Source organism: Thunnus thynnus, chromosome 1 (assembly GCF_963924715.1).
Source record: "Thunnus thynnus chromosome 1, fThuThy2.1, whole genome shotgun sequence".
Taxonomy (NCBI): domain Eukaryota; kingdom Metazoa; phylum Chordata; class Actinopteri; order Scombriformes; family Scombridae; genus Thunnus; species Thunnus thynnus.
This window is the reverse complement of record NC_089517.1, coordinates 6,200,701-6,224,611: the sequence shown is the minus strand read 5'-3', so window position 1 is coordinate 6,224,611 and position 23,911 is coordinate 6,200,701. Positions and strand designations below refer to the sequence as shown.

Genomic DNA, 23,911 nt, shown 5'->3' with positions numbered 1-23,911 from the left:
TATTTTGTGTAAATTGTCACATTAAAATCAACTAACTGAAGTTATTTAAATCGTCTCAATAGTTGATGGATTCAAGTGTCAGAGAACAAACTCACTTCCAGTCTCTGGATATGAAATACTGAAGCTCCAACAGTCGGTGTTCACAGTCCTCCACCATCTTCTCTGTGTACAGATGCTCCATCAGGCACGACAGGATCCTAAACACACACACACACACACACACACACACACACACACACACACACACACACACACACACACACACACACAGTCAGCGGATGAACTTGTGTACATTAGGAATGTAAAACGATCTGTCAATGAGCTGTTAACGATGATCAAAACAGTCGCTGATCATAATTTAAAGCCATAATTCAGATATGGTGATGTAATGTGTGTTTTTTTAACCGGCTCACATCGGGTCTCCGTTGCGGATGTGTTTGCAGGCGGTCTGGATGACGGACTCGCAGGCCTCGTTGAGAGCTCGGTCGATGCGGTAGTCGGCGCCGGGGTCGGCGGACTGAATCAGAGTCTGCAGCTGCAGCAGAAACAAAGTTCAGGAGAACATGTCAGCAGCAGGAAAAGTGATAAACAGTCTGTTACAGTTTCCTCATATAAGTTACAGTTTAAATGATTAGTCAATCGATGGAAAAATAATCTGCAACTATTTTGATAAATGAATAATTGTTTTAGTCAATTTTCAAGTAAAAATGACAAACATTTGATGGTTACAGTGTTTTAAATGTGGGGATTTGAGTCTTGTATCATAGTTACCGAGAATAATTTGGGGTTTTAGACTTTTGATCGGACAAAACAAGGGTTCACCCTGTGTTCTAGGGAATTATAATAAGCATTTACACAGACGATTGTTGGGGAAAATAATCAGTAGATGAATCGATAAAAAAAATAGTCATTAGTTGCATCGTTAATATAAATGATACGGTACTGCCTGATACTACAGAAATAAACAAACATTTGTAAACAATTTAAAGTAGTAGATATGCACTAAAGCCTGATTCTGCCAAAACTGCTGTGATTGGTCCAACTACGGAGAAATGGAGCCTCTAACCAACCTGAGCGTACCTCACTGAGCTTTGTCAGACTTCATGCTAAAAGCAAAACACATTTTTCTGCACTAGACTGGTGAGACTAATGTCTATTAACTAAAACTCCAGCAGTTCTAGTAAAAAATCACTATAACAACTCAATGATTCCAGCTTCCGTTCTTCCTCTCAGCTGTCTGTATCTCCTCAATGGCGAAGCGGCACAATGACACTGACTTACGGCGCTCTGGCAGACGCTGTCGACGGCGGTGCTGCGGTCGCCGCGTCCGATTCTCATCAGGCAGTGCAGCGTGCGGCCTTTGCGGTGAAGGCCCGAGCAGTGAGCCTCGATCTCGGTCCGGCAGTGAAGCACGATCTCCGGACTCAGAGAGAAATCCTCCATCAGCATCCGCCGGTAGTCCAGCATCTCCCCCTGACACTCCCCGCTGACCGGACGACCTGCACGCCAAATCAAATTATCACTGACACGATTAAGCTCTGATGACACAAGGGATGAACATAATTATATATCCTATTTATCTAAATGTTATGAAGATACACGTCATTTTCTTTTGCAGATTGAGATAAGAGTGAACGGAAACACACCTCGGTGCACGGCGGCCTCCAGACACAGCAGCAGGTACGACAGTCGGGCCTCGCGGGCTCGCGGCAGGCTGGTGTCCAGACTGCAGCGCTGCTTCCTCAGGTCCAGTTTACAGGCTTTAGCCAGAGAGTAACTGACCCTGTAATCCTGAGAGATCAGCTTCTGGCGGGTGGTCAGAGCGTCTCTGCACTGTGGAGGAGAAGAGGAGGAGAGGAGAGGAGGAAGAGCGTTAGTGACCGAAGGAGTCGATGATAACCCTCCTGCGGGGGGTAGATGTTGAGTCGGTGGTACCTTTTCTGACATGGCCTCTTCAAACTTGTGATTGAACAAACACTTGTAGACTTTTCCTTCTCCTGCCTGAGTCTGAAGAGACGAGGAACAGAAAGGGAGAAACACTTTTATATCGTTTTAAAAGACCATAAATAGACTACAACTGCTTAAACATATTTAGAATAATTTCACACATTACAGGAAGCTGTCAGCTTTACTCATTTTTGTTTGTTACAGTAGTAAATTGCTTAACAGATACAGTAAATAATATATCCAGCAGTTTATCTGACTGTTTTAATCAATAAATCTAGTTGAGAATCAACAGATGCCAGCAGCAAGATGAGGTGAAATCACAATTATCAGTTATATTCACACTCATCTAACCACCATATTTACAAAAATGTATTTTAATTTCAAAAGATCACAGAGAACAGAGACTGTTAATATATTAGAGACACTTTAAGAGCAGCAATAGCGACATTAGATTTTTTTGGGTTGTTTAAAAAAACAAGATAATTAATGATTATTTAACGGGGTCATGATTTTGTTTGTCTGTTAACAGAACATCTCAAAAAATCTGTGAACATATTTGAATAAAATCTGGTGGGAAAGTAACACGTTGGCCAAGAAACAAGAGTCTGGTTTTCGGTGCTGGTTCAGGATTTTTTAAACATTGAAACAAAAGGCTTTTTGAACATTTCTCACTAGAGCACTTCCTGTAATTAAACTGAAATTAAACATCTGTCACTGTGTGTATTTTGATGAAGACTGTAAACATGAGTCATGTACACTATAAAGTCTCTGAGTACTTTCTGATTTGTCTATTTTTCAACAGCCAGAATCCAGTGGTAACAGTAAATTGTGGTAAAAATTTCCATTCCTTTGTGATAGCATGAATGGAAATTTTGGATAGAAACAAAGACGTCAATAAATTTAATCATTTAAAACTGTAAAATGAGCAGTAAGTGGCGGCGTCTCCTCACGTTCTGGCAGAATCTCTCGCGGTCGTCTCGGCAGGAGAAGTAAAGATGTCGGTCGAGGTGAAAGTCGTCCGACGACAGCTCCGCCACACGCAGGATCGCCCTCTGACACTCCTCTTTGATTGGATGAGCCCGATCCTGCTGCTCCGCCTCCCTCACCAACGCCTTCTCCAGACAGGAGATGACTTCACCCTGCGAGTGGACGTCCTGACGAGGAAAGACAACAACAGATGAAAGACGGTGCGATCAAACGTAATAACTCAATCAAAACTCTGAGATTGTAGTGACTCTTTGCTGCACATGAAAATAAAAACAGTGCCGAGTTGCTCCGTACGACTCTGTCACCATCATGTTTCACTGTAGAGATGCTATTCACCAGGTGATGAGCAGTGCTTTGTGTTTGGAGTTCAATTTTTATCTCATCAGACTGAGAATCGTTTTCCTGACGCTTTCAGAGTCCTTTAAATGCTGTTTGGCAAACTCCAAGCAGACTGTCATACACCTTCTACTTTAGAGTGGTTTCCATTTAGCCAGTCTATCATTGAGGCCTGACTGATGGGAGAACCTGTTGGGAGACTCAGCAGGTGACTTCTGAAGCTCTGTCAGAGTGACCGCTGGGTTCTTGGTCACCTCACAGACCTTTCTTGCCTGGTCGCTGCAGGTGGACTTGTCTCAAGAATAATTAAAGCAAACATGATGCACTTGAGCATAATTTGAGGGCAAAGGGTCTGAATACTTTTAGTAAAAATGAGAGATTTCAGTGTTTGATTTTAACATGTTTTCCCATGGCATTTAAAATTAGATCTACAACATAATAAAGTGTGCAGAATGTGAAGGGATCTGAATACTCTGTATACTGTACATACTAGAGGTGTGCCCGAGTACAAATACGCTATTCAGCAAAGCACAAATAGTGAGTTTTTTACGAATATTTGTTTCATACAAATATTTTAAAAATTATTTGTTTTCGTTGGTTACATCACTATCTCAGTGTCTCTCCTCTGCTCCGCTGTCACGTCAACAAGTGGAGTCACATCCACCTGCTACATGACGCACATTTCCTTATTTCGGACATCACTCCTGGAGTTGGGGGTGTTCTCCCGAGGGAACACTTCATGAACGCTTATTGTAACACTTTAATTTTCTAAAATTAAAAGCGTAATAAAAACAGAAACAGGATTTTTAAAACCTCTTCCCACTTTTATTCGAATACAAATAATTTTGCTGCCTCAACAAATACAGATACAAATACAAATACTGGGCTCTCTGCACATCCTGAGTGCATACAACGAAAAACGGCTCCTACAGAGATGTTTTGCAGTTTACAGTGACGCCTCTGCTGCCGACACTAAGACAGAACCTAAAACTGGATTTAAGAAAAAGAAATAAAAACTAAATAAAATCCAAATTCTAGCTTTTTAGGGAGACAACTTCACCTGCTGATAGACTGAGATGCAGCTGAAAGCTACAAAAAAGCAACTAAATTACAGTTTTATAGATGACTCAGAGCATAATATGTACAACCAAACTCCACTGAGCCTTTGATTGAATCATCAGCATCCTCATTGCAGTTTTAGTGTGACAGAGAGTGACACACGCACACACACACACACACACACACACACACACACACACACACACACACACACACACACACACACACACACACACACACTCCTCACCTTGTGTCCTACGTTGATGCTGCCGCAGCGCAGGCTGTTGATGTCTTCTTTACATTTGTCCATGAAGCCGCAGATCAGTCGGTAGTCGCTGAAGATGATGCTGGTCATCTTGGTGATGTACTGGTTACACTGGTACTCGCTGATGTTGCCACGGTGATCCACCAGGCAGGACACCAGGTAGCCCCGTCCGCGCTCCTCCTCATTACACTCCTTTATCTGAAGGCATCGAAGAGTCAGACGCTGCGTTAGACTGAGATGATGTTTATTCATCGACAACAGACGCTTCAACACGACTAAATGTATTAAACTGAATTCAAAAAATAAAGAAACACTCCTATGGAAGAAAATAACGACCTTAAAGATTTGATTCTTGAACCTAACTGTGAATATAATCACTACAAAATACTTAATATTGAAATTAGAGCTGCAACAATTAGTCAATCGATTGAAAGAAAATTAATCTGCAACAATTTTGATAATAATTTTAGTCAATTTTCAAGAAAAATTGCCAAACATGCTCTGATTCCAGCTTCTCAAATGTGATGATTTGTTGTTTTTCTTCATCATAAATGACAGTTGGACAAAACAAGCAGACTGAAGGCATCATGGGCTCTAAGAAACTGTAAGTTTTCACTATATTTCAGCTTAAACTTTGACTTAACGATCACTTCATAATGAAAATGATGTTTAGTTGCAGCCCCGCAGTAGGAAGCTCCTTTTAATGTCACAGGAAATTGAACGCCGAGCCTCTCGCGGTGCAGACTGACCTCGGTGATGGTGCTCTTGCACACCTCCATGGCAACCGACTCAAACTTTGGATCAGTGGTCAGATTGAGTTTGTAGTTCCACAGGAGCTGATGGAGAAAAGGAAGGGAGTCATTACATTTCATACACACGCACACACACGGTAATAACATCCAGATCTGTTTGAAATTAGAACTTAAACTAATTCAGCAACGGAAAGGAAATGAAAGGATTGTAAACACTGGAACCAGCTGCGATGCAGAGACCTGGATGCACTCAAGTGATTAGAGCTGAGATGATGAGACATGATGAGGTGCTCAAAACTGATTAAGACTAACACAAGTATCTTTTCATCCCAAACACAAAGAAAACACACAAGTTCAGACACTGTTTTCACAACAGCAGCGCTCAAAGGTGCAGTATGCTCATAAAAATATAAAATATTTACGTGGGAATGGAAGTTTTAGTAACCTGGAAGTGTTAAGAGATGAAACAAGGTGCATTTAAACGGGTGATTCCAATATTTTAGAGTCAGTACATCTAATTTTGACATAATTTTACTGCTAAAATTTAGTCTTGTCGGTGTAGAGAAGGTTTTAGAGCAGCGTTTAAACATTTGTAATTGTTTTTACAGAAAATATAACCGATCAGTTGAATCTATAAACCATAAAATATGTGAGGTAACAGAGCTGAGAGACCTTGGATTTAAAAATCCTGGCAAAGCGATTCGTCTATTTTTAAATTCACAAGGTCTGACTCCCTGGTTCACTCACTCAAAATGCTGTAGATGAAGAATATGTTGTACCATTTGACAACGACTGATACGGATCAATTTAAGTCCATCAGCTGATCTCGCAGATCTCACAGCATCCTACTAAATTAAAAAGTCATTTTGGATTTCTTTAATGACATAAAGAAGTTTCCAAATGCCTCGTCGTTTTTTGTTTTCTTCCTTCAGATTCACTTCTTTCTTTCTTTCTTTTTTTCTGTCTTCTTTATTTATGTGTTCATTGTTTTCCTGCCAGCGAGGCTCCAGCTGCAGCGGCCACAGATAAGAGCGACTGACAGTCAGGCCGCCCAGAAAATAGCACGACGACAAAACAAGAGAGTCTCTGTGTGTGTGTGTGTGTGTGTGTGTGTGTGTGTGTGTGTGTGTGTGTGTGTGTGTGTGTGTGTGTGTGTGTGTGTGTGACATGTTAATTGCACCAAGTGCTTTCCAGTGCTGTAATAAAGACAGTCCAAGCACTCCATTAACCTTGTGGTGTTTCATAAACCTGTCTGCCATTAACTGCTTTGAACTCTGAACGTTGAAGGTTTATCATCTGGAGACGAGCTTCAGGAACCGTTTACTACAACAAGAAGACCGAACGTCGGAGGATGTCTGAAGTTGTCTTCAGGAAATCTCTTCAGTTCAAACCCACAGAGCTTTATTTCAAATTCTAAGGTTTTGTCATTCTGATGTAAAGGGAAATATGATTAATCGTACATCTGTAAGACATCTGTAAGACATCTGTAATACTTCCATCTGATGGAAAGCTGCAGCCATAAATCTTTCCTTCACATACAAGAATCATCCAGTATGTCATCAAGTAAGTGTTGGAACAAATTAATAGTGAATATAGTGATATTATCATCCAGTGTGATGAGCTAAAAGCTAAAAGGGGAAATTTATGTGGTGCAGAGATCCTTGTGTTTGTGTTATGCAAAATCCTGTTAAACTACCATACAAAGGTTCTTATGCTGGTATAACAAATGAAAAATGTTCTGCTCTTCTGTTAATTATTGACCTTTAACACTGACACTAAACGTGATGCACCACGTTCACCATGCAACACTTTATAGAAATCAGGCTGTAACTGTTCTCACCTTCAACCTCAGCCAACAACAACCAAAAAAAAATATTAAACTCTCCCATTTCCTGTTTGTCTCTTCTTTGAATTATCTAACAGAAAAATGTTCAGTTTGTGTGTGTGTGTGTGTGTGTGTGTGTGTGTGTGTGTGTGTGTTGTGATGAATACTCACATGGTTGCAGTCAGGAGCGATCTCACTTTCCTGCAGACAGACGGAGACAGAGAGAGAAAAATCAACAGGTAGTTTTCCTCAAACATTTAAAACACACACGCAGCTAAAATAAAAACATACATCTTGATATTGATTGGATTCCCTATCAGGATATTTTGCTTCTTGGACATTTCGAATGTGTGATTAAACTTCCTGCACGATGCTTCAAGGTAAAAACTGTTGATGATCGAGCCCAACTCTGCTTATATCTGGTATTAAAGGATTATTTCAATATTTTAATAAATACGCTCATTTGTTCTCTTTATGAGATCGAGATGAGAAGATTAATGTACGTACTTTAGTGCAAACTTTTGACATATCTGAGGTCAAGTAGTTACTAGATTTAAATGAGAGAAGAGATGTGAGGTAGACTGGAAACTTTATAGGTGAATATCATGAGATGGCAGTCCATCCAGTCCAGAGTTTAACTGGTGAAGTGATGAAGGGCAGCATGACGATATAGAATATCTCCAAAATCAAAGATTATGTACAATGTTGATTAAGTTGTCTTATTTTCTTTTGCAGTGAGTGTTGTCTGCAGACCTGAGAAGGGAGGGATGTAGTATCCTGAGACTTCTGGTCTTATCTAGAGGGAGCTCTAGGCTCCAGGTGTGGATTACCTGACAGGAAGTCCTGGCAGGAAGTCTATATACAGGAAGTGATGGTATATTATTCTCGCTATGTCTGTGATCCATACAATGTGCTAGTAAAAAGCCAAGCAATCTACTTTTTGGTGTCCTGCGTCTTCCTTGACTTTTCCGAGGTCATGATATTCTAGACATTAAGGTTGACTGCATAATAGTTTTATGAATGAAAAAGACAGACGGCCTTTAATTCTATACAAGAAGTCTAGTTTCATTTTTATTTTGCTGAGTCAAATCTTGAATATGAATCTTTTAAATTAAAAAATAGACCTAAAAAACACCTCTACAGCTCACCAGTCCACATGTTGAATCTCATTTGTTTTACCTGTTAAACTGAGGAGTATAAATGTCAGCTGGTTGCAGCTTCTAGACGTCTGATCCTCACTGAGAGGTCTGCAGGTTTAGTATCATAGAGACTGTACAGAGGCAACAGGAAACTCAAACTACAGTCAGAAAAACTACACCGATTTTTGTCTAAAATGTTAGAAAACTGAGAAATGCTTTCTCAGAGTCCGAGGTGACGTCTTCAAATGCGGCTCTACACGGGAATACTGGGCGGATGGATAAACTGTTGACGGAGCTCCAGCTCGTCACTCCCCCTAAAGCTATAAACTGTCATTTTTTACATTTCTGTTTGTGCACGGATTAAACAAACAAGATATAATGTGTTAATTAGTGAGCTTTAGAGGTGTCAGTGTCTTTATTTTTGAACATTAGACAGAATCAGAGTCGAGGACGCTGCAGACAAAGACGAGATTAGCTCCAGCCTGAGGGGGAAAGCATTAAAACGACTCCAAGAAGCTGCTTTATGCACATGGTATCTTCTTACTGTAGCAAGCAGCTTATTTGCTATCATAATTAGGACCTGTCAACCACAATGTCAACCACAATGCATTATTTTTACATATATATTTCTACACATATAAACAAGATACTACAGATGTGGGAAAGTTTACTTTTTTTAAATGTTTGACAGAGCTAAGCTAGCTTCCAGTTTGTGCTAAGCTAGGCTAATCACATCCTTGAAATATCTCTGTTCAGGAAGATTAAAATTGCTATCAATCTTTTCATGTGACCAATTCATAAAAAGTGAATTTCTTGTACTGCATTGAAAAGATGATCCAGGGCACGTAAGGAAAACAGTATCAATATCACACCAAAGCTTTGTTTTTTTGCCCAAATCGCAGCAGTTTAACATGAACGCAGCGGTGACAGTTCTTCTTTGACTCTCCCACAACGTCCTCGACTATCAGAGGAACCCAGCTGGAGAAGCTGTTCTTACAGCTTCACACCACTTTGCAGTGAAAAAGACATGAAAGCACTTCATGTTAACTCTGCTCTGCCCACGGGAAAACAGAGACAAAAAGCCTTCTTCTGACTTCAAACCGTCATTTCCACTAAACGTTTCAGAGACAGAGGAACAAGTGTAATGAGGAAACAGACTCTCGGCAGCCTCCGAGATAAAAATTACCAATTAGTAAGACTATGAGTTATTAATTAAAGTAGAGCTGTTCCATTCAGATCAAAGGCTTCTGAGACAAGACCAGATTTATCAACTAAACTGATCAAACTGCAGTGATAACAGAGACTAATTGTGTTTGGGGAGGGGGCGGTGCTAATGTGACAAAACCTCAGGCTAATATGATGCTGAAGACAAAGCGTCAGGGATTAAAAGTTCACAGTGTGAAATAGAGCTGCAGGAAACAACTGACATTGCGATATCTTTTTTTTCCGTGATATATATATTGCGATGTAGAAATTTCACCCGATAGCACCAACGACAGCACAAAGTTAGCGACTAGCTGGTGAGGAAAACAGAGCATTAACAAGCTAAAGAGTCCGATATTTTTCTCATTTTTCTCTCTACTTAAAAAATAGACTGAATATTGGACTTGAACTCATCAGATGAATAAAAAGGTATGACTGCAAATGAATAATAATGTTGTTTTGTCTCTGCTGGATGTGTGAATAAGCAACCATAACAGTTGCTGCCCCCTAGTGGCCACAAAAAATCTATTAATGCAGCTTTAAAGTCACCTTGATAAGCTTATTTTCCTGATTTATTTTATGTGTTTATTGTGGCAAAAAATCTTTGATTTTGAAGTAGCTTTTCTTAAAAATTGCAACACAATTTGTGATGTTTTGTGTGTCATTTTTGCTGTACAGGAACTAGCAAAGGAAAATAATGCCAATGAAGAATCATATGTAATCACCTCCTTTGATAAATAGCACACTGCACATCACAGAAACCATATTTCACTGCTAATTTTTCAATTTATTTTCTGAACATGAGAACCATGGGCTCAGAGTTATATATAAAAAAGAAAATACTGCACTTGAGTTCCATTTATATCCTTTCTGGATGCATTATGCATGCTGCGATGACACAAGTTACCACCACACATAATGTGACAGTTGGTCCAAATCACAAACAGATTGTTGATTTGTCCTCTTCGTGAGGAAAAGTTGCTGTAATTTCCCAAAGCTCTTGAATTTGTGTTAATTATTGCGATTGCAAAATAACAATTTCCAACTGACTAAACAGAAATTTACATGGTAAATCAATCCTCCGTAGCAGGTTTTCCTTGCCTGGAATAAAGACATCACAGCTGTAATGTTCTGAAGAAACTATAACACTTTTATAAAAATAAACCCTTCCAGGAAACAGAGCAGAGTTGCTCCATCACACAGCAAGGGTCACATATTTAGTAAGTAAATTAATCAAAAGTGGGATAAACTCATTGTTTTGCAAGTTTTACGAGTAAGTCTCACATCTTGGCCGAGAACCACCATCATTGTTTTCTTCCTGCTTATGACAGTTTTCACTGAGCAGGATGCACAAGCATTTTATCCTCTCTAATTCCTGTTTTATTAATGTGTTTGTCCATCCTTGTTACTTTCCTTGTGCTTTCATTTAATTGTAAACAGGAAACCTACCCTGTAAAAATAAAGGTTAAATAAAAAGTAACTTTAACATCAAATTGTTTCATTTTTAAAAACATCTAGAGACCCGAAGAGATAAAACTGCACAAGAAAAAAAGGCAAATATTAGAGAAAACAGTGAAAAAAGTCTCATGTAGATAATGATATTGTGATTGAAAGCAAGTGCAGCTGAACTGAAGTGATATCCAACATCTGTATGTAGTGAAACAACCGCAGCGAATCGAAATGAAAAACACTGGACGCAGAATAAACAGCTGCAGCGACAGAAAACAGCCTCCTCTGTCTCCAACTGCTCTGCTCTCGACACGGCGTCCTTACAAACAGTCAATCCAGAGTCAGTAAGTGACAGACTGACTCAATGACCACTAACAGAAAGCGTCCATGGCCACGGGCGTGTTTGCACGGTGGCAAAATGACTTCCTCTCTAAGCAGTTAGCTTGTAACTAACAGCGTTGATGTCGCTCCGACGGTCTCTCAAGTGTCGGATTTTTGAGGGGATTTAGACCACCACAAATAAATTCTCAAACACTGTACAATGACCACACGCTGCTTTGCTTTGGGCTCTGCTAGTGTTTGCTGCTGCAGCTGTGTGTGTGTGTGTGTGTGTGTGTGTGTGTGTGTGTGTGTGTGTGTCTTAGAGAAGAGGCAGATTTATAAGAGCCATTTACCTCTTCAGGAGGCCACAGCTGTTATAGAGTTGAAGCGATGTAATTATCTCAGTAAAGAGGGCATCGCTCAGAGCCCGTGGAGGAGGAGGGAGCATATGTGTGTGTGTGTGTGTGTGTGTGTGTGTGTGTGTGCGTGCGTGTGTGTGTGTTTGACGTCAACATGGTGGAGAAGGAAGGATGATGACAACATGGTGGTGGGTACCAGAAATACAGAAAAACACACCAGGTGAGACTCAGAGGGACAGCGCGGTTATCACAGACTAGTACATCCTCTCAGTGTGTTTACATACATATTATTGACTTTACAGCTGCAATGATTAGTCAATTAATCAATGAATGCAACTATTTTGGTAACTGATTAATCGTTTTAGTCGTTTTTTAAAGCAAAAATGCCAAATATCTGCTGGTTTCAGCTTCTCTGATGTGAGGATTTGATCGTTTTATTTGTCATACATGATAATAAACTGAAGATCTTTGGATTTTGGGCTTTTAATCAGACAAAACAAGATATTTGAAGACGTCACCATGAGCTCTAATAAACTGTGACAGGCAATTTTCACTATTTTCTACACAATGAGACATTTTATACACAAAACTGTTAATAGATAAAATAATCAGCAGGTTAATTGATAATGAAAATAACAATTATTTGCAGCACTAACTGGGCAGTCAGCTTTCTCTGTGAAAGCCTGTGAATACCTGATGATATGAAGAACTGTAGTTCTATCAATGCATTCAAGACCAGACTGAAACATGTACTAAAGACCAATCAGCTGTGTGACCATTGGGGGGGAGCGGGGGTTGTTTGTTTTTTGCTTTTTACTGTTTGTTGTTGTGCTGTTGTATGTTTTTTGTCTGGGATGCAAATTAGCTTCAAGCTAACTCTGGTGCACCTTTAATGTTTCAAACTGCACACTGTCTCATTCAATAAATAAATAAATCAAATCAAATTAAATCAGATTAAAGTGATAGTTTGAGTGTTTATATCATGCAGAGTGAGGCCCAGTCGATGCATGATTATTGAGGCTGAAACACATTATTATGAGATTTTTTTTTTATTAGCTCCAAATATGATGTATTAGCCAATATTTCTGAGCTGATGTTACATCACTGTGTGCTTCCAGGTGTTGGAGAGTCCTACTGCACATGTGTCAAACTGTGTCTCCAGAAGAAACTGTGTGAAATCTGATAAATTGTCTCAAGCGATGTCACTTCAGTCATCGTCGGTTGGAGCTGAAGACTAAAAGATTGAAAATAAAACCTGAAATATCACCTCACGGTTGTCTGCCTCCGCCAGCCGCTCGAGCTGCAGTTTAACATCCGAGGAATCACTCACACAACTAATCTGTTCGTATGAGTGCTTCTCGCAGGAGGCCTCGATGTGTGGAATAAAAAAAAAAAAAGATGATATCTCTGGTTCTGCTGCATCGGCTTTGATCTTTATCTTTAAACTGTCCGTTGTGAGTCTGACAATGTTGTAGAAGTGCGATGCTAAATAAGCGGAGCAGTCTTTAAAACATGAAGACGTTAAAAAAAAAAAAAGAAGCATTTTTCAAACTATGTAATAGAGACACTGCTTCTAAATTACATCAAACATATCTTTGGCATACATGTACTAAATTATTCACCAACAGTTAGATACCAAAATACCCGTGATAAGCTAAAAGTGGCTTCCGTGCAGAGTAACTGAATTTCTGCATCGCTCAGGGCCGGAGGAGGACGAGGAGGAGGAGGAGGAGGAGGAGGGAGTGTGTGTGTGTGAGTGTGTGTGAAAGAGAGAGCTATAAGAGAAAAAAAAAAAAACGGACAGATTAAACTGGGTCACCATGCTTGTCATCACCACATCTGATGTCTTCCTCTAAAGATCAGAGTCCAAACCTCTGAGGGCGAAGAGAGGAGACGACTGCAGTGATCAGCAAAATAATCACGACATGATTATTTGTCAAATCGTTATGGTTCAACCGGTCTGTACAGTACAGTTTACACAAGTAAACACACACACAAACACACACACGGCAGATTTATGTGAAGTCTGTTTTAACAAAAGCACTTCACACATTAAAGGGCGGGTTCACAATTTATCAAGAGTGTCAGGTGTCCATGTGAGCAGTGAAAGAGGTTTTTCCTCGCTGTAATCAGTCCTCCTGTTCATACTGGATATTAAAAGATCCCCTTCAAATGTGGTTCAGATGTAAGTGGAGGCCAAAATCCACAGTGTGTCCATGCAGTCATTTAGTGCAAAAATGCATTTAAAAGTTGATGTGAAGCTTATATGAGGCTTCAGCAGTCTGAGTTAGTCATATCAAGTGGATATCTGACACATTTACAGTCTTTTTAGCATCTTTTAGCATCTTTGTGTTTCCTCGGACAGTGTTTCCCTGTTGAGCTGCAGGTGGAAGTATAGTAACAAAAAGAGGGACTTTGGCACTAAAAAGACTGTAACATTGAAAGATATCTACTTGATTTGACTCAGTTGGAGGCTGAAGCTTCATATTAGCTTCAAATAAACTTTTAAATGCATTTTTGCACAGAAACAGAAGGAGGACTGTGGGTTTTGTCCCCCATCACTTCCATTGTAAGGTCATTATGAAGGGATCTTCTAATGCTCAGTATGAACAGGAGGAATGATTACAGCAAGAAAACATGTTTCAATGTTCATTTGACAGACTTGAAAAACTGTGATCTCATTTAAAACAACAGCCCAAATGAATCTGTGCATGCATGTGTGTAAAAACAGTATTTTCATTTGGTTTGTTTGTATTTCATTTTTTAAATCAAGTACAACAATGAGAGCAGCAGGCCTCATAAACGTCTGTGGTTTCACCTGACCCCGCCAGTCATGTGACGGCTGGATGACTGAACACACGCAGGCACTCATGTTGAACCTTACTCAGGTTGATAATTAGTTCAGTGAGGCACATTTATAAACCACGCTGAGGTCTGTGCTGTACAGTCTGCAAACCTCAAACCAAACTCAAACTCTACAGTGAAATAGTTTCTATGACGACGTCACTGCCAGATGTTCTCACCACCACTGTTTTTATAAAAGTGTGTTTTGATACTTTAAAATTAAAAATGCATGAATAAATGATTCAAGGCCTGAAACTGACACATATTTACAGAATCTACTTTTACTTTTTAGACTTATTAGTTAATTGTTTATACAATTTTAGAACAGTGACAAAAGTCACTTCAGGAAGGAGTTTTTATTTCCTCTCTTTTATGTTTTTTCTGCTTTTTCTTCTCTTCCTGTATATGCTGCTTCTGTGTCACATAATCTTTCTGTCACTGGTGGCAGGAAACTCTCCAAAAAAACAGATTTTGATCTTGAGATAACATCAGAAAGAAAAATAAACACTCATAACAATAAAATCTCTTTGCTTCACCAGCTGCAGGACTGAAATATTTCATTCTGTTTTAAGGTTTGTTAGAATTAAGAAGTAAGAAAGAAAGAAATACTGTTTAATGTTGCAACTAATGATTCTTTCTTCTTCTTTCTCGATTCATCTGTTGATTATTTGTACAATTATTTGAATAATTTAATTTATAAAATGTCAGAAAATATTGAAAATGTCCATCACAGGCTTCCAGAGCTTCAGGTGATTTCTTCAGATTACTTGTTTTGTCTGATCAACAGTTTAATTATTCAGTTTACTGTGATATAAAACAGCAAATCCTCGTCTTTGAGAAGCTGTAGGACCAGATAATGTTTAACGATTTCACTTCATAAATGACAAACAATTAATTGATTATTGTCGTTATTTCATTTTCTGTCCATTGACTAATCAATTCATCTGTTTCTACTTTAAAATTGATTGTTTTTCCACCAGAATTTGTTTCCTGGCAGATTAAAGAGAAGCGTTTAGAGCTTCATGCTGGGAAATAAAACTTACAGAAAATCTAACTGAACAGTCAATTGACGACAAATAAAATAAAAAATTTTTTTTTTTTCTAAAATCCTGTGTACAGCCCTCATTCACAGGTCTTTTAATACACTGACAAACATATGAAAGTTTTCTTTTACTGGACCATATTTATACTGTTTATAAGTCAAACTAATCGATTATATAGGCCTCTGGACTCGATTGGACTTTCGACAGTGCAAGAAAGTAAAAGTGCAGCGGCTTCACAAAATGAAAAGAACATAAAAACTGCAAATCACTGCTTGAGTAAATGTTTCATCTGACATTATGTCTGCAGCAAGTTCCCCTCCAGACCGATGGTTTAACTACCTGGTCCAAGGCCAACCAGTCGTTAAATCCATACAGTATCTTTACAATCAGGCCTCAAAAATCTTGGACAAAAAAAAAGCAAATAAGTTAACCATCACTGCCGCATTGTAAGTAAATGGAAGATTATAAGTTTTGCAGACTTTATTGATTTTCATTATGTAAAGCTTGTGTTTTAAATGCTTCAGTAGTCTTGCTCCTCAGCCTTTCTGCAAATACAGCAGAAGACTACAGAGCTGCAGCAGATCCAGCAGAGAGGCTTCAAGTTTCCACATCACACTTGTGTAAGTTACTGGACCAGGATGTCACAAATCATTGCTCGTGTACCCGCCTCTTAGAATTGGATTTTCAATGAGCTCAGAGAAACTTTTGCACTTTCAGCAGATGAATGTGAAAAACAAACTCTGCACATACATCATTCTGCACAGTGAAGCTCAAACATCCAACTAATGCAACAAGAAGAAAAACATATTTTTGAGTGGAGGGGGACTTTAAGTTACTCCACAGTAATCTTGATTAATTTAACAGGATAATTTGGGGTTTTCTGTAGTTTCTGGAGTGTCAGAAAGGTGTGAAATCTGGAGGAAACTACGCATGAGCTGTTCTGGAGCCCTAATTTACTCTAATGTGTGTGTGAGTGCAGCTAGTGTAACTGGGACACTGGTGCAGGTGATGAAGATGGTCACCTCTGCATCAGTGTCCTGCTGACAGCCGGTGTGAGTCTGACCCACCGGGGCGACACACCCAGCTGATGCCCGACACCTCCCGGGACCGGAGCGGATCAGGCAGCTGTGCCGGCGGCCGCTTACCTCTCTGCGGTCCTGCAGACACTCCAGCACGGCAAGGTTGTTGGTCCAGGTGTGTTTGGGGCAAAGCCGGGTCAGGTCCTCCCTGCAGGCCTCCTCCTCCGACAGCTTCCAGCCGGTCGCCCTTCGAGGCTGTGAGGCCCCAGCGGCAGCGGCGGCGGCGGCAGCGACGGCGGCGGCAGCAGGTGCATCTTTGCCAGGGGGATCCGCGGCTCTGATGACGGGCGGGTTGGGTGGGTCGGCCGGGCCGCTGGCAGCCTTCAAGCCGAAGACGGAGCCGAAGCCGCAGAGACACACTGACGACAACAGCAGCAGCAGCGGAGAGCGACTGTACGCCGCCATCTTCACACCACTGTTGAGCTCGCGCTAATGAGACTGCAGCATTTCCGGTCAGCAAGTGCACAGTAAAAGCCTTAGTGACCGACACAGATACACCACTTCCGGTTATGTTATAAAAACAAAGACCTCATTTCATCCAATATGATGATAATAAATCAGTATTTCCTCCTACTCATTTTTACACGAGTACACTGCACTGATTGGTTGTAATATAGGACCATTAACATACAGTACTGGGTAAAGGTAAGAGAAATACGGTGGCCCTGAGGTGCAAAACATGACGACATTTAAAGAAATACAACATTTTGGAAACCTCAAAAACATTTTGGAAAATACAATATTTCACAAAACACAACAGTGTTTTTTGATTATATTGTTGTGTTTTGCACCTCAGGGCCACCATAGATAAATTCTTAAAGGTGCAGTGTGTAGACTTTAGTGGCATCTAGTGGAACAGACTTGGCATAAATGGAATATAATATTCATAGGTATGTTTTAATCAGTGTATAATCACTTGACAATAAAAATCGTGTTTCTGTTACCTTAAAATGAGCCCTTCAAATCTACATAAGGAGCAGGTCTTCTTCCACGTAGGCCACCATGTTGCACTGCCATGTTTCTACAGTAGCCCAGAATGGACAAACCAAACACTGGCTCTAGAGAGGGCCTTTGGCTATTGTTGCGAGTTTCGTGGCCACTGTAGGTTCTCCTACATGCTTGGAAGGGCAGGGTGAGGGGATGGGTATTTATTTGGTTGCAATCTGCAACCTCACCGCTAGATGTCACTAAATCCTACACACTGGTGCTTTAAAGTCTTCAAATATTGAAGCTAAATCTTTATGTACCTACTGTTTTTTACATTAGTACACCATGGATGTATTATAAGAACTGGATACCAGACTCAAAGATGGCACCTATTCAATCAAATGAGAATTGCATGAGAATTGCTACTGTGCATCCACAGATAGACCTACTTGGGCGCATGAACTTAAAAAGTTTCTAGCTTCAAGGTCAGACTCTGCCTTGTGTGGCCAACTGAATATGTGCAGTAGTGTTTCTCCTGCTGGCCCCGCACACAAGTTCTTGCTTGTCCCATAGTCTTTACATTGGGATGACGTAATGGTCTTTAAAATTGCTTTTCTTGGCTCGAGGAAAGTTTTAAAAATATAAAACTTTCATGGATTAAAAATTCATAATAGAAAGAATCATAATTTACCTTTTTTGCAATTGGAGGTGTCCTGTTATACATCCATGAAGTACACTGATTGTGATTTAACATACAGTATTGTCTTAGAGTCCAGGGTAAGAGAAATATGGGGGCCCTGAGGCGCAAAACACAACAACATTTCAAGAAACAAAACAACAAAATAGAAATAAGAAGAAAAACACAGTGACATTTCACAAAACATTGTTGTGTGTTGTGGAATGTTTTTGTGTTTTGTGAAATGTTGTTCTGCAGCTGTTTTCCAGCTGTTTTGCAGCTCAGGGCCACCATATAGAAATTCATAGTCTCAATGTCCTCAAAAATTGAAGCTGAACCTTTATATTTCTCTCAGGAAAACTGGTTTAACTGTAGATCATCATATCCAAGGGATTTATTTCATATATGAATCCTATATCAACAGTGAGCTCGTTTTATTATCAACATCCTTGTGGCCTATAATATTATAACCTTTAGTGCATCGTGTAGTTCTTGCAGTGTTATAGGGGAGTCCAAATATTCACTTACTGAGATGTTGTTACACTGATGATTGCATTCAAGTTAGAGATATAAACCTCAAAGAGAAATACAAACCATCTGGAAAATATGAACATCTTAAGATGAAAATTTAAATTAGCTTAAAATAACATTAATATAGACAAATTAACCTGGCTAAGAATCAAACCTTATTGCTGTGAATGCAACTGATGCCTGCAGATGGTACAAGTGTTAAAATTGCAGCAGCACGTCCCATAATTAAATCTTTTTGGGAGGTTATCTAGGTGGAAATTATTTAAATTTTCCATCGGAAAATACTGTAAATGTTCATCCATCCATTCACCTCCTTAATTTTAATAAAGGGACATTTGACTTGAATAAATTTGAATTTAAACTTCTGAGAAAACTTTTGTTTCTTGAAGGGAAATTTATATCACTGAAATGGGTTGAGTCTGAGCCCCCAATGAAATATTTAGTATTCTACCTGTAGAGAGGTTGTCTACAGTCCTTAGTGGAAGTGACAAGAAATTTAGTCAAATATGGAGTTCTTCTGTAAATCATGAACCACGGGGGGTTGGAAATACCTTGTTTGCAGGAATGACTGCTATCAAATTTTCCATTATATGTATCACATCCTAATAATACGAGAAAAGAAGATCTATTGATTGATAGAAGATGAAAGGTAAATGAAAGGAATTGCTGTAGAGATATTATTTTATTCATGTTGTAGCATAGTGCTTTATCTTTATGGGGGTTTTCTGAAGATAATATGAGGCTTCAGCGGACAGTGATGGACAGTGTTTTCCTGTTCAGCTGCAGTGAAATGATCATAACAAAAAGAAGGAATTTGGAACTGAAAAGACTGTAACTTTGATAGATATTGACTTGACTTGACTAATTTGCACAGCTGAACCTTCATTTTTATCTTCAAAACAACTTCTAAACACAGGTCCAGACACTCAAGGTAGGTTTATTTCAGTGGGCTGGAGTCATTAAAAACACACCAACGCGTGTCGGCTCATATATAGCTTCAATCCTGCAGACAGTTTATCGATGTCTTCTTTTAGTTTCTTCTCAAATGGCAATGTGAGCTGGGCTTTCAATTCCTTAATCTGTGTTTGTAAGGCCAATTTCTGTTTTCTGGCTTCCTCAATTAGTAAAAGAATGACTCTAGCCCACTGAAATAAAGGATCTAATCTAGGGAAGCATTTATTGAGAATTGCTTCCCATTTACCTTTGAATTCATCATTGCCATAGCCAAATGAAGGGAAGCCCACTCGGGATCATATCCTTCCTCCAGTAATCAGACAAGTTGACTGTATGAAAATGTATCTTAAGTTCTTTTTCTGAAAGTTTTTGGAGATCAAAGAACAACTTACAAAAGTTTACCATCTTTGCAGGTTCCTGATCCAGATCCAGAAGTGTGTCTTCAACAATAATGCTTTTGCCCTCATCCTTGGTAGAGGAGAATGACTTGTTTTTGGCCATATTCATCAGGTAATGGGTCCAAAAAAATGATATTGAAGAGCAGAGGAATTATGACCAAAAATGGCATAAAAAATCCAGGTCCAAGCACTCAAGATAGGTTTTAAAAGTAAAAGGCCTTTATTTCAGTGGGCTAGAGTAATGACTGTAGCCCACTGAGCTGGACCCATTACCTGATGACACATTAATACATTTACATATGGTCAACTTATCTGATTACTGGAGGAAGGATATGATCCCGAGTGGGCTTCCCTTCATTTGGCTAAGGCGATGATGAATTCCAAGATAAATGGGAGGATATTTTCAATAAATGCTCCCTAGATTAGATCCTTTATTTCAGTGGGCTAGAGTCATTCTCTTACTAATTGAGGAAGCCAGAAAACAGAAATTGGCCTTACAAACATAGATTAAGGAATTGAAAGCCCAGCTCACTGAATCAAAGGAACACAGATTGCCTTTTGAGAAGAAACTAAAGGAAGACATGGATAAACTGTTTGCAAAATTGAGTCAAAGCAAAACTGCTAAATTCAAGCAAGATCTTGATGATTACAGCACTGGTGCTATATATGACTGGGGCAAAAAACTCAATCAGACACAGAAAAGCGTCTTTTGATCTCCCTAGTACTGATGAAGATGATAAAGATGATGATGATAATAATAATAATAAGGACATTGATAATATGAATGACCACTGCCGAACAGCTGATACGCTCGATATGGATTTTTAAGTCCACCTTTCTACCCGGTACTACTAATTCCACACTGACTACCGTTACTAAAAAAGTGTCTTATAAGGTGTTTAATGAACAAAAAAAGCTTAGAAGGTGCAATCTAACGAAAAAAGAATCTGAAACACTCAAATGGATATCGGACAGAGATGACACCATCATAAAAAGTGCTGATAAGGGGGGCGCAGTTTGCATATGGGGCAAAGAGAAATATATTTCGGAGACTATGCGCCAGCTAGAGAACACCCAGTATTACTCTATGGCCCCATCAAACCCAATGGACAAGATGGAAAGAGAGCTACAGGAGCTACTCAACATGGCAAAAAAACACCACTGGATTTCCAAGAAAGAACATGATTTTCTACTATGACAGCACCCATGTTTTCCTTCTTTCTGCATGCTCCCAAAAGTCCACAAAAACTTAGAAAACCCACCTGATAGATCAATTATTAGTGGGAACGATTCAATCACAGAACCTGCCTCCAAATTTGTTGACTACTTTATTAAACCATTCAGGACAGCACTCAGGTCCTAAAGAAAGAAGCACAAATACAGAATATTGGTTCTTGCATTATGGCCACCATGGATGTGGAGTCTCTATACAGCAACATTGTACATGATGAAGACCTGGAGGCTTTGAGACACTATCTGGGGTCCAGACCTGACTACATGATGCCTCCTAGTGACTTTCTTGTGCAACTCACTGAGTGGACTCTCAAAAACAAGGTTTTCCTATTCCAGGACAAACTGTATAGACAGTTTTGGGACTATGGGAGGAACAACACTTTTTTTAAAATAACCCATTTAAAGGAAAAATTGTGTGGTGGGGCAGATACATTGATGTTGTGATCTTATTCTTTTCAGGCTCAGAAAAAGAGCATCTAGACTTCCATGTTTATATAAACAGTTTAAATGAAAACCTGAAGTTAAGCTTGGAATATGACCTACAACTTTCTGGACCTACGGATCTCAAAGGATGACTGAGGATACTTGCACACCTCTATCTTTAGAAAAACCACTGACTGAAACATCATATTGCATGCGGATAGTTTTCACCCCCCCCCCCCCCCCCCCCCCCCCCCCCCATGGCTCATCAAGAATATCCCTTACGGACAAATCCAGAGACTAAGACGCATATGTGATTCTGATCAGGATTTCCAAACTCAATCTATGGACATGCAGCAGCGTTTTAAACAGAGAGGGTATCAACCCCAGATTCTCACTCAGACTCACAACAGAGCTCTGTCACTTGAGAGGAGGAAATTGCTCAGCCCTAAACCAAAACAAGAGCAAACCCAGAAACCTTACTTTGTTACACGCTATAGCAAAGAAGCAGTCCAGATCAAACACATTATTAAGAAGAATTGGGACATCATTGAAAGTGACATTTTTTTACGGGAGATATTCACTGAACCCCCAGGGATCAGCTTCAGAAGGGCCCCAATGATCTAGGACAAATTAGTCAAGTTACCTTCCTGCTCTCAATCCTGACACTTGGCTTCGCTGACCCAAAGGCAATTTTTGCTGTGGTAATTGCAATTACTGTGAGAATATGGTGAAAACTGACACTTTTAGAGATGTGTTTAGCAACAAAAATTATCCTATCACCAGTTTCATAAATTGTAATACTACTCATGTCGTGTTGGCCTCACTAAAAGGAGGTTGAGGGACAGAGTGGCTGAACATAAGTATGCCATTCATACTGGGAACTTGAATCATCCTATGGCCAAACTGTACTGTACAAACATGGGAGTGATTCAACCCTAAGAGTGTCAGGTATTGAAGTTATCAGCTAAGATGCTAAGGGGTGGGGACAAAATCAAAAGCCTCAAACAAAGAGAGGCATATTGGATCTATGCCCTTAAGGCCACCAGTTGTGTTTCCCTCAGCCAATCACTCCCAGCCTGCCCTGTTGTCTCATCACCTGTTCCCCATTCCCTGATTAGTTTAATCTGTATTTAAGGTCTGGTTTTGAGTTGAGTCTTTGTTGGATCATTTGTTTTGTTCAGCTGTTTTGTTCTGTGTGGTTCTGTTTTGCCCTATCCTATCCTATCGTATCCTATCCTATCCTATCCTATCCTAACCTATCCTAACCACCTCAAGATTAAAGGTTTTAGTCTACCCTCCAATCTCTGCATGCTGGTCTCTGCAATTGCGTCCATTCCTGCTACTCAACCTGACACAAACATTGTTCTTTTGTTTCTCTGAGGAAACAAAAGAACAAAAAGCTTTTTTCCTGTTCGGGTCCTTGAAGTGTACTCCACTTGGTTTCCTTATTGAAAGTATTATATATTGATATTGTTATTGTTTGGTTGGTGGTTTTATTTGATTTATTAATGTTGTATTCTGATGTTTGTTTCCTTCTGTGAATTTCCTTCTTTGCCGACACCATCCTCAGTAAGTAAAGTGTTTTCTAACAGCCTTTTTTTTAACAGCCTGTTAGAGGGCCTTGGTTTTGTATTTCCTGTGTTGTATTTGTTGAGTGATGTCCTCAGAGGCCAGAGATAGAAAAAAAATGTTTCATGTACTCACCATTGCCACTAGAGACCAGAAAGAAAATGATGCAGGTACTTAAGAGTTACACACCTGTGGTGACTGCAACTATAATTACTCTGTTTGTTTCTTTGTGTCTCTACACTCTGAAGAAGGCGCAAGCTGACATGCGTTGGTGTGTTTTTAATGACTCCAGCCCACTGAAATAAAGGCCTTTTCTTTTTCAAACCTACCTCGAGTGCCTGGACGTGTATTTTTTATGCCATTTTTTGGTCATAATTCTTCCGCTCTTCTTCAATATTGTTCCCTTCCAGGAGCACCAGTAGTTTGAGGGACACCAGTAGCGCTCCTGTTTCTTCTCTCTTTAACTTCTAAATACATTTTACACAGAAGGAGGACTGTGGATTTTATCCCCCATCACTTACATTGTAAGTGCATTATGAAGGGAGGAATGATTACAGCAAGACAAACATATTTCAGTGTTCAATGTTTGAGC

The 23,911-nt window shown here is 39.6% G+C and overlaps 1 protein-coding gene across 2 annotated transcripts in view; it reads right to left on the bottom strand.

The window, feature by feature from the left end:
- Positions 1 to 17,064, bottom strand: part of LOC137199589 (Golgi apparatus protein 1-like) — a 31,713-nt gene extending 14,649 nt beyond the window's left edge. Inside the window, exons 1-10 of one of the 2 annotated variants that reach the window (XM_067614017.1) lie at positions 16,675 to 17,064; positions 7,343 to 7,372; positions 5,344 to 5,430; positions 4,577 to 4,792; positions 2,898 to 3,101; positions 1,936 to 2,007; positions 1,647 to 1,833; positions 1,282 to 1,499; positions 414 to 535; positions 96 to 197 (exon numbers count right to left, since the gene is read on the bottom strand). In XM_067614017.1, coding sequence (XP_067470118.1) covers positions 96 to 197; positions 414 to 535; positions 1,282 to 1,499; positions 1,647 to 1,833; positions 1,936 to 2,007; positions 2,898 to 3,101; positions 4,577 to 4,792; positions 5,344 to 5,430; positions 7,343 to 7,372; positions 16,675 to 17,013 — 1,577 coding nt within the window. In that variant the 5' untranslated portion in view covers positions 17,014 to 17,064. The remainder of the gene's footprint in view (positions 1 to 95; positions 198 to 413; positions 536 to 1,281; positions 1,500 to 1,646; positions 1,834 to 1,935; positions 2,008 to 2,897; positions 3,102 to 4,576; positions 4,793 to 5,343; positions 5,431 to 7,342; positions 7,373 to 16,674) is intronic. The other variant, XM_067614099.1, reaches the window with a different exon arrangement.
- Positions 17,065 to 23,911: the final 6,847 nt, after the last annotated feature.